We start from the raw sequence: 11527 nt of genomic DNA on the forward strand, positions 1-11527 counted from the left end.
CGGGCGCGACCTCAGATCTTTCCCGGAGAGGGAGGGGGAGGAGGAGGAAGAGGGCCCACAGGCAGAGGATTGGGCAGAGGACCTGGAGACGGTGCACCAGCAGCTCAGAGAACACTTGGAGAGGGCCAAGGAAGCGTACAAGAAGGGGGCAGATCGCCACAGGCGACCGGGAGAGGTCATCAGGGTGGGGGACAAGGTTTGGTTATCCTCGGAAGGTCTTCCCACCAGGGGGCGATGCAAGAAGTTAGCACCCAGGAGGCTGGGCCCCTTCACGGTCACGCAACAGGTCAACCCGGTAGCCTTCAGGCTAGCACTGCCTGAGGACATGAGAGTGCACCCAGTATTTCATAGATCACTGCTGTCGCCGTACAGAGAAAGTACCAGGTTCAGGGACAGCGATCAGCCTCCAGAGGGAGGGGGGGAGACGGGAGACGCCCGACAGCTCAATGAGGCAACTGAGATTTTAGACTCAAGGAGAGGGGTGAGAGGGCTGGAGTACCTGATAGCATGGGAGGACACTCCGCCGTCCCACAATGAGTGGATACCGGCCACGGAAGTACCTGAGGAATTTTTAGTGGAAGAGTTCCACGCCCTGTTCCCCCACAGGCCCAAGCCCTGGCACATGGAAAGGGAGGGAGAGGGGGAGGGGCGGGAGGAAGGGATCGCAGGCAGCAGCTCTCCATGGAGATGGGAAGCGGAATTTGAGGATACGGAAGAAGAGGTGTGGGTTTCACCGAGGTCCACTACGTCAGAGGCAGGAGAGGACTGGCAGAACATTTTTACTCCCACCAGCTCTGATGCCACTGACTTCTTGGGATTCCCGTCTTCTCAGGGGGAAGGGGGAAGATCGCAGGATTGGGGGAAAATTTTTACACCCACAGGCTCGGATGCCACAGACTTCTTGGGGTTTCACTCGTCCCCAGCAAGCAGAGAGCCCCTAGGGAGGGGGGGAGAGGAGCCTGGGAGGGGGGTGGATGTGAGGGACAAGGGATACAGGGAAGTCCCTCCCATCTTAAGTTCCAGCCCATCCCCAAGCGCTGGAGAGAGTAAGGAGAGCTCTGCCTCCAGCGGAGAGTCAGGAAGTGGTGTCCGAGGCTCAGGCAAGGTTGTGGAGCCCATGCCTCAGGTGGGACAGGAAGTTGGACGCACGGGGGGGAGGCCAATCCCCCCAACCCCCGAATTGCGACGCAAACGTAGGGGGAAGAGGTTGGGTCTGCCAAAGCTTTGGTGCTGGAAGAAAACGCGCCAATCGCCATTCGGAGGTTCTGACACCTCACCTTAAGGATGCATTTTTACCGCTCTGAACACTGTAAATAATCAGCACTTAATAAAAGCCTTAAAAGACCATGCTGGAGTCGTTACTCTAGAGTAGCCATATCAGGCCCTCTGACAGGCAGGTTTCAAACTCTCTGCCCGGCTGAGCACAATGATTAGGACTGAGAGTACCTCATTCCCCTGCAAACCAGATGATTGATCTGAGGATGGGAGAAGGAGAGATCTACATCCTGTCTGGCCAGAGGCGTCCTTGCTCCCTTGCCAAAGGAGCTGAGCCAGAGTGGAGAGGCATGATTTTTGTGCCCCACTGGGCCTGCGCCAACTCCTAGGTAGGCTCTTGTGTCTGGCCTATGTCCATGTGTGGTTGATGCAGACACCAGCAGGTTTGTGTGCTCTGGTGTGTGCATGTGATGTGTGTGGCCTTTGCAGCAGCACACATGCTGTGGGTTTGGTCACAGCCTTCAGGTCCAAAATGTTTAGCCACTGCTGATAAACCCAACTACACTATTTTGGTCGGCCACGGCTCTTCCAGCTTACCGTGTTAACTGCTGATTACGAGCACCAAGGAAACAACTTATTTTTATACCGAACAATTCCTGTGATTGGGATATGTAGCTTTTATTGAATTGTTTTTATTGGGCATAGAATCGTTTTTAAATTGTTGCTTTGTACTGAGTCGTTTTATTGTACACCATCTTGGTATCATTTTAATATATAGAAACTTTTAATAAATTTAGTGAGCCTGGGTAGCTCAGTTGGTTAGAGTGTGGTGCTGAGACCGTCAAGCTTGCAGGTTTGGTCCCTGTATTTGAAGGCTGCCTATTTCTGCCTTGCAGGGCATTGGACTAGATGATCTCCTTCCAACTCTACAATTCTATGATCATCAATTATTAACATAAATATAGAAAGCCCCAAGCACCATAGCTGCCAAGTTTTCCCTTTTCTCACAAGGAAGCCTATTCAGCATAAGGGAATTTCCCTTAAAAAAAGGGAGAACTTGGCAGCTATGCCCAAGCACCCATTATCTGCCTTGAGAATGGAAGCTTAAGTCCTCTCTATAGGAAATGCCAGGGTCAACAAAAAGCTTCTTTGCTCACAAGGGAGTGTGGGTATGTGAGGCTCTACAAAGCCCCTTAAAACTTTATGCATGTTTACTCAGATGTAAGTCCCATTTCTCCAACAGGACAAGCAAAGGTATAGATCTGCAGCTTTAATCTTCCATTTCCCAAACAGTTAAGGGGGGGGGGGACACACCACTCCAGTCAGCACCTACCTTGCACATAAACATACACACTTGACATTGTATGGTTGTCTTGGTAAAGGCACTTGTAGGCTCCCGTGTCGTTGCCTGTTACTTTTGTAAGAGTGAGCATCTTACAGTAGACATTGTCCATACAGTCTGTCACCGTCACTCGGTTTTCAGCACTGGTCTGGTTGTTAGGCCAAAGCCATTCTAAAGCTCTTTCACCACTAAGGTGGAAAAATGAGAGGTATAAGTAATGGTATACTCTGACATGCAGGAGTTTATCATGGCAGATCCCATAGCAATGCCCCCCAAGGGGAGTCCATAGTCACACACCCTAAAGAAGAGTCCAAAACTGCAGGGAGCTGTGTTGACCTACTCAATATGGGTATCAGCAAGAGGCATGATCAGTTAAAAGGCACATTCCAGCCATGTAAAAGTGCTCAAGGAAGGGGTAGATCAGGGCCAAGGAAGGGTATCGCTAAATGAGAATACCAAGAGCCTGCAAGGAGATGCCTAGAGGGCTACATGTAACCCCCAGGCCTCTGGTTCCCCACCTCCGCCCTAAAGCTTTAAACAGGTGAACCAGGAATGCTTATAAACACACTTGGATTTTCCTTGGTTCCTTGTTTACATCCTTCTTTTTCGGTTATCATCTATTATGCAAAGATAGCAAAGAAAGTCACAGTATAAAGGGGGGGAAAGCGACTCAGGAAAAACACACACTTTATAAACACAACCATCAATGTGATGCCCCATCCTTACCTGCAATTAATTTGTAGCGTATCATTGGCTGTTACAGTAATAACAGATTTTTGGATGCTAAGGGATGGTGGATCCAATGAAACAGATGAGCCTGCAAAATAACAACAATAAAAGTAACAATTTTATTATTTGTACCCTGCCCATCTGACTGGGTTGCCCCAGCCCCAGACCATTGTGCCTTTGAAGAGTTAAATTAGGAAGGATTTCACACATCACACAGAAATTCATGAGCTCTGTCATAACAGGAAGAATGGGCAGATGGTCAGAGGCTAGCAACTCAGCTCTGCAATTCATACAGCAAGGGTGGAGTTCCTGTTTTGTTGCACCGCTAACTTCAAGGTCTAACTAAAGGATGTGGGGCATTGAAACAAAGTGAACTTGATTCTGCATGATGATCTCATTCTCTCAGGAACAACTTAATTCTTTTCTTACTTTTTTAAAAACAACAACAACACACCGACCAATTAATTATAAACTCATCATTTGCCAGTGCTTCCAATTAATTAGCCCCCTTCAACATTATTCTGAGGAACACATCAATATAAGCGCTAGACTACTGACCTAAACAAGGGGTCTTTAAACTGGGAGGGACTGGTGTGCAAAACAGCTGAATGATCCGACTGCAGCTGTTAAGAGCAATGTTTGTGTATGTGAAGATGGACATAGAGGAATGTGGTTTGGACTGCAACTCCTTTCAGCCCCAGTTAGCGTGGGCAGGGGACTGGTAGGGGTTTCAGTCCAGAACAGAAGTTGATGGAAGCTGTAGTAACTCCTCTTGAAGTTCACTCAATCCTATTGCTCAAAGTTTTAGAGGTTGCTTCTTTTGCTACACAAGAGCTTAAAATTTGCTATTACACAGAGCTTAAAATTAATCTGTTCCTATAAAATAGGGTCGCCATCTTTCAAAAAGTGAAAATCCAGACACAAAAGTTGAGCTTTTTATTTTTTCAAAAACTCTGAAACAAATTACGTTTTTGAGTTAGACTTCCGACATGTGTTGCCATATGTCTGTATTTTCCCGCACACCGAAGCCATTTTCACCCAGTCACTGGTTCCGAATGCCGTATTTTGGCTATGTCTGGGAAATAGGGCAAGCTTACTATGAAATCCATTTCAGGGAAAATGTTCTAAGGCGTTTAGGTAAGATGTTCCAAGCATTCATTGCACTAATTGTGTGGGTTAAGATAACAAGTGATTTTCAAATGATGGCCCCTCAATGGAATGGCAGGCAAGCTTTTTTAAAAGGCAACTATTGATCCTTGTCCCACAATATTCAATAAAGTGGACAATAACTGGGCACATTCTAGGGCACACAGTCAGCTCTCATGGCAATGGCAAAGTCCAGCAAGCCAGATTAGTGCCCCAAAGGAATGAAAGTGCATCCATAGTTCAATGATGGCCATAGCTCTGTGGTCAAGGACCTCATTTGCTCCAGTTCAATCCTCAACATCTCCAAGTAGGTTCAGGAAAGACTCCTGCCTGGGTCTCTGGTGAGCACTGCCAGTCATTGTAGACAATATTGAGTTAGGCAGGCCAATTTTCTGACTCAGGGATGAGACAGCTTCCTATAATGGAAGTCACATTCATACATATGGAAGTCGAGAATACGGCTTTCCAGAACAGAAGCCCTGGTTTCTAAATACGCTTGAGATTCCAAAACGATGCTTTTAGTCATTCATATCTGATATGTCACTTGAAACAGGAACTCTGTTCCATGAGCAATACCAAAGAAACACTCAAACACAAGGAGAGGAAGAAAATAATGCAATGCTGCTATGAAAGACTGTAATTCAAAGATAAAATGGAATGTAATAAGGTCCATTGGCAAACCATTATTCTATCATTATTAGGCTACGGCAGTAATATTTCATTCATGAGTTGCTTTTTATTCGAATGTATGTCACTCAGACAGATTTCACATTCTGTTTTGGCAGCCAAAGGAGAAAATGAATGCTAGAAAACATCTACAGGATTGTTAGCATGTCTACACAGAAAAAAGTAGCACTAAGTTCAAAAAGACTTATTCCCAGGTAAGCGTACAACTAGAATTGCAACCTCACATTGTCCTTTCATCCTAAATTTATTATTAATATGAAATTACTTCTCTCATATTAGCTTATTTTTTGCTAGCATTAAAGTAAATATATTAATAAAGAATAATTCTAAATCATCTGCTCTGTGGTGAAATCTGCTTGGATTTCACTTCTCCAAGTCATTTTATTGTGACTGCTGGCACTACATCTATCATCTTAACTCTTTAATTGTGGTTTCACTGATCCCTAAAACTCAGCAGCCATCCAGCAAGAACTGTACAGCTTCAGTCCTAGGCCCACTTAATGTGATTTACTTCTGAGTAAACAGGCATAGGACTCTGCACTGCTATCTGCCATCAATTTCCACAAAACATTTGCTAAGATTGTGCTCAAAGTGTATCCCTCATCTCAGATCTCCTTGGAGCAAACCTGCCAAATTCATATATTTATGTGGATCACAGAAGCTCAGAGAAGTGAAAGGCATCCGATCGATTCCTGTGTGAAACAGAAGCCTGGACTAGATAGACCTTTGGTATGATCCTGGAGGTCTTTTCTCAACTTCTTAAAACAGGCTTAATGCAAAAATTGGGGGTGATATTCCCAGAGCCTTGATCCTCTGCTCACCAATACTGTATGAGAAAGCACCTATTTCATGCACAGCACATACCATACTTTATGCAACACATAGAACAGCACTGCAATAATAACAACCCAGTTATCCAGCTTTCAATAAGACAGCACCATAAGCAAGCCAAAAGAGTCCTTTAGCAAAGACAGATCAAGGGGAGCGTGATTGGTCGGTTCGCACCGAGTGCTGAACTCTTGGGGCTTTGCAGCAAACACCACAACTATGACACCCTAGGGAAGGTGAGAGGCAGGGGTGCTGGATTTTGGTGTTGCACAAGGTGTCACTGAAATTTGAGGAGCCAAGGTCGGCCACTGCCTTTAGCCCTTCAGACCATTAGCAGCATGAGTGGTTTGCACCTTACCTGCGATGCTCACCACCTCATCATTAGCACCAACAACATAAAACTAGGTGCCATTTGGTAGACCTCAGTCTACCTATGGCCACAGAAGCTGTGTCCTGGGGACCTCCTTCAAATAATCACAGTCCTTCTGTTTTGCTGCTGCTTCCCTTTGTCGTTGGACAAACCTCATTGCAGTTTGAATGATTAGTTCAAATCTCCCAAGAATCTCCTTCCGCCATTGCTGGGTTAGCATTTGGTCAGTGGTATCGTAGAGTTGGAAGGGACCATAAAGGTTTTCTATGGTCCAACCCCCTTGCAATGCAGGAATCTTTCACCCAACATGGGGGTCGAACCCACAATCTTCAAATTACGAGCCTCATGCTCTGCCGACTGAGCTATCCCAGGTGGCGTACTGCTCTTTGGCTGGATTTTCCCTTCTTGCATTCTCTTTTGTTTTTTAACTCATACCATTGTCATCTTTGCATGTGCATGGCGCTAATGGTTTAGAATATACAAATGGGTGCCCTTTGCCATGGACTTTGCTGCCATAGGATGTAGCGCTCAGTGGAGGCTGGCCCATTGGGCAAATGGGGTGCTGCGCCACAAACCTCAGCCTGCCCTGAGCCTGCCCCACCTGCCTGCCTTCTTATCAGCCCAGAGATTGGCACAACCCGTCAGCATCCTCATCCTTAAGTCTCTTCTTAAACTTTATTTTGCATTTTACAATGTTTCAACAATAGAAATTATTCCCTTACCTTTTCTGCAACTTCCCTCCCTCCCTCCCTCTCTGCAGTTTCTTATTTTATATCCTATTCTTTACTGCATCACCAATTCAAACCTGTTCACAAATGTATCCTTTACACTTCCTTTAAGTTATTTCTTACTGCTTGGGTTTATGTCAATACTGCTAATGCTTGTAATTGTTTACCATTTGTCTTCATATAATATTCAACACGTTTTTTAAAAAGTCTCTCAACTTGATCTCTTATTCTTCTGGTAAGTTTCGCCATCTCTGTGTATTCCATCAGTTTTAGTTGCTGTCATCCTTAGTCTCAGTGATGCCCTTTGTGGAACTAAAGATGGGAGATAGATGGTGGTGAATCTATAATTTATTGTCTCAGCCTGTCCGTTGGTTCCGGCTCCATTTATCATTGCATCATCCTCTCTACTACTGATGGGCTCCCTGCCTTTTGCACGCTCCCTGCCCCCGGTCCCACTGGTATCACTACTGGTATCACTGGTTGCAGTGTCAATGGGTTGATAATCCCAAAGGGTTAGGTAAAGCAAAACTGGCAAGGACTTTGGGAGGTATTTCAAAAAAGACGTTGCTTCTTGCATGAATGTCACCTCTGAGCCAGGGGAAAGATGTATAAAAAGTAGCACGTCACACACACTGATGATAATAATAACGATAAAGCTCACCAACTCTGGCCCCCTCCTCCCCGAAAAAAGCTCAACAACTTAGCCAAAAAATGGTCAACAACTTTTGTGTCTGGATTTTCACTTTCTGAATTATGGCAACCCTATGATAGCGTCAATATTAATATTATTAAGGATGATGTGAAGACTGCATGCCTGTCCATCCCTGCCCCTGTAATTGACAGTGGTTCCCTGTGGTCCTTTTTTTTTTTTTTAACATACCAACACGAACACGTGCAGACATGCACATTATTTGCAAATGATGGCGTAGTGCCATGGTCAATATTGCACCATCAGTGTGAGTGGTACTTTAGGGAGGACAAAGAGGCTCCTGTCCCAGAAAAGTTAAAATCTATTCTATTGAATTTATATACTGGCCTATACCTGCAGGTCTTAGGGCAGTTCACAGAATCTAAACACCAATTACATTTTTTTAAAAAAAAACCCTTATGCAAAAGTCTGCCACACCGGAGAGAACCCTTCTATCCTTGCTCAGCTGAAATGTAGCAGGATGGGGGAGAGAACTAGACAGAGAAAGCCCCCAAGGCTGGGCCACTCCAGCTCATACAGATAACCAAAGTAGCTTCAGGTCAGCTCTCTCAGCTCTCTCAGCCCTGTGCATATGGCACTAGGCAAAGCCTTGCCTGCTCGGAAATCACTCGTCCTGAATTCAATGGGGCTTATTCCCAGGTACGGGGCGTCGCCGCCTTGGCCATCGTTGGTTAGAGCGCGGTGCTGACAACGCCAAGGTTGCAGGTTCGATTCCCCCAGTCAGGGACAGCTGCATATTCCTGCATTGCAGGGGGTTGGACTAGATGATCCTCGGGACCCTTTCCAATTCTATGGTTCTATGACCAGATGCCAACATGTTGCGGGAAGGTCGCGTGCCGCGTCGCGCGTCGCCACGATCACCTGCTCGTTTTGGATTCGGCTAGCCCCGTCCCGTGCGCCAGGCGCTGTGTAAGACAACGCGGAACATCGGCGCTCAGCAGAGCAATCCCGGCCACGTCTACTCGGAAGAAAGTGCTGCTGAATTCAGTGGGGCTTAGTTCCAGTGAAAGGGACTACGCTTGCAGCTGGTTCTTTCCACCTTTCTTTGTGCAAAAAGCCCCCCCCCCAAAAAAAAAAACATCTATCCTTCGACAGGCTATTTCTTCCCCCAGCCCAGGGAATTCCTCGGCACCTGGGGAGGCGGCGGGTGGGGAGTGTGATCTGTGCCAAGCTAGATTGGCTCAGCTGATTCCCTGGATCCTGGGGAAGGTGAGCCCCTAGGAGATCGGCTGCTGCTAAGTTATCCACCAACCAACCCAACAATAAACAACAACAACTACACACACACACTCGTGCGCTCCTCTTACCCGCCTCAACCAGCCCGGGCTCCGCGGCAGCCCACAGCGCCAGGATCAGTCCCAGTCCCGCTGCCAGCTCCATGTCTCATCGGAGCAACAAGAACCACAACAAAACGCGGGTGACAGAGCAGGTCAAGTCCAGGGGAAGCTACCCAACACAGGGTGATGATCTCTATTATAGCCCAGACATCAGCTGCGGGGCCAAAGCCTCAGCCGCTTTGCCTTAGATCCGACCGCTTCAGCTAGCCAGAAGATCCGCGGAGCAGGCGCGACTAAGCGCACTTCCTTAGGCGGATTCTCCTCTAGGCGCTCCGACGCCCCAGCAGCCTGGCAAGAGTCTTCCCCGCCAGGCGGGGTTTTGCAAATCAGTGCTGACCAATCCCCGGGCCCAGCGCTCCTTCGGAGGAGGGGCTTGACACGCTAGTCCCGCCTCCGACCCTGATGTTTCTCCCCAATGCCGCCCCTCTTCTTCTGGGGTGAATTTCTTGGAGATTCAGCCTCAAGACCCAGAGGCAAAAAACAAAAAGCGGGGGGGGGGGGAGGGAATAAAAACAATTCCTTTACCATTTGGGAGCTGTCCTTCTGAGATTCATTTCCACGCTATTCTAGCTCCCTCTGGGACTACATGTGTGTCAAAGTTCTGCTTTCTAACTAAATCGAAAGTTATTGGCTTGCAGTTCAACCACATGTTTCTGCAAACATTTTCCCCGTTGTGATGGATAGAGAGGTGTGAAACTGACCTATTTTTAAAGTTTTCAAGCAATTGTGCTGCCAAAGTCTGGTTGATAGGTTGTACCCTGGCAGTTTTGATACCTTCCTGAGTAAGACTGAAACTACTTTCAGTAAAAGCGTATTTCTATATATGAATGACTACAAGTGGAACCTGCAACAACTTTTTTGTGTCCAGATATTCACTTTTGAAATATGGTCACCCTACAAAGTGCACTTTAAAAAGAAAGAGAGAAAGAAAATGGACTCTTTGCAGTTAAGAAAGTGATGGGGAATCATTCTGAAAAGTATGGGATGAATTCATGGGAAGATGTATAAACAACCCACAAGCAAATCAAAACAAATGTTCCATATAGACCAGACATAGTCTAACCAGCGCATTTTATGCAAGGGAATTAGGATGAATGCTAAATAAGCATCCAGAGGAGCCCAACAGAATTATTGTGGCACATTAGTCAGTGGATGATCTCTGGCTTAAATGTTTTGCCTGCTCTTTATTCATAGCTGCCAAGTTTTCGCTTTTCTCGCGAGGAAGCCTATTCAGCATAAGGGAAAATCCCTGTAAAAAAGGGATAACTTGGCAGCTATGTCTTTATTGCATATATGTATGGTTTCTTGTAAACCGCTTTGATATTTTAAATGAAATAGTGGCATACAAATATTTTAGTGAATAAATAAAAATAATAAATAATGTTTGGTGGACTAGAGCCCAGCTCATCAAATGCATGAAGTGTTGAACTCTGGTTGAGCATGTCTTAATCCTGCTCTCAGAATCAGGAGTGACATCCTGTGCATTAAGATTTGTTATGTAAGACTCCTTTCCAAGATCTCTAGCTTGAATTAAGTCTGTTTAAAAAAAGAAAGAAAAGAAAAGAAAAGACCCGCACATCTCCCACTAACACTGGAAACTCAATCTCTGCTACTCTGGTGGCCCAAATCTCATTAGACGCAACTTGCAAGAGCTCTGCTCTGAAGGCTCTGCAGGGAATGAGGGAAGAGCGGACCCCTCCCAGCCATTCCCAGTGCACTTCTTCCGCTCCTGCTGTTCCTCTGCATCAGTCACGATTTCTCTTCCTCAGACCTGCCACAAACACCTCGTGCAGACAGGCAGGAGGGTCTGGTTGAAGGAGTCTGGACAGGACAGGAGGCAGCAGGAGCAGCAGGAGCCCAGGACAAAAAGCTGCCCTTTTGTTTCCTTGATTGTTGAAAACAACAAGTTCAGAAGTGAGATCCAGGCGGAGAAGATCCTAGCTTGCCATCTGTGTTATCATTTCTGGTATCTGTGGGCAACATGAAAAGCTTCCTGTTTAGCCCTCTGAACTCAGAAAAGAAGGTAGAGCCATTCCCTTCTCCTCTCTACTTTGCTTATAACTGTCCTACTTAATAAAGTTACGGAACTGTTGAGGCATGAGGAATGGGAAAGCCACTAAAGCTGCCATCTTACATTTCCTTGGGAGTAAGCCCCATGGAACTCAATAGGGCTTGAGTTTTGCTTGGGCTTGGAGATTTGCTTTTGACCATACTAGTCATCCCCTCACCCCAGAAAACAGGATTCCTCCTCCCCTTTGCCTTGAAGACTTGGGCTTGCTTGCTTCAGCTTCCAGATGACTTCCATATAACTACGTATAAGGAGAAGTGGTGTTGCAAAAGGACATGAAACATGTTTGATTCATACACTATCCAGGTGCTGACATATATTCCACCTGGATTTACATCTGTGCTGCTCTTAGTTTAAAGTATAGATAT

General features: G+C 46.2%; 1 protein-coding gene across 1 annotated transcript in view; it reads right to left on the bottom strand.

The window, feature by feature from the left end:
- The window catches only part of KDR (kinase insert domain receptor), a 59310-nt gene extending 49935 nt beyond the window's left edge, over positions 1 to 9375 (bottom strand). The window contains exons 1-3 of the mRNA XM_035112537.2: positions 9062 to 9375; positions 3284 to 3374; positions 2549 to 2745 (exon numbers count right to left, since the gene is read on the bottom strand). Of these exons, the coding sequence (XP_034968428.2) occupies positions 2549 to 2745; positions 3284 to 3374; positions 9062 to 9134 (361 nt within the window). The 5' untranslated portion in view covers positions 9135 to 9375. The remainder of the gene's footprint in view (positions 1 to 2548; positions 2746 to 3283; positions 3375 to 9061) is intronic.
- Positions 9376 to 11527: the final 2152 nt, after the last annotated feature.

This window comes from Zootoca vivipara, chromosome 9 (genome assembly GCF_963506605.1).
Source record: "Zootoca vivipara chromosome 9, rZooViv1.1, whole genome shotgun sequence".
In the NCBI taxonomy this organism is placed as follows: domain Eukaryota; kingdom Metazoa; phylum Chordata; class Lepidosauria; order Squamata; family Lacertidae; genus Zootoca; species Zootoca vivipara.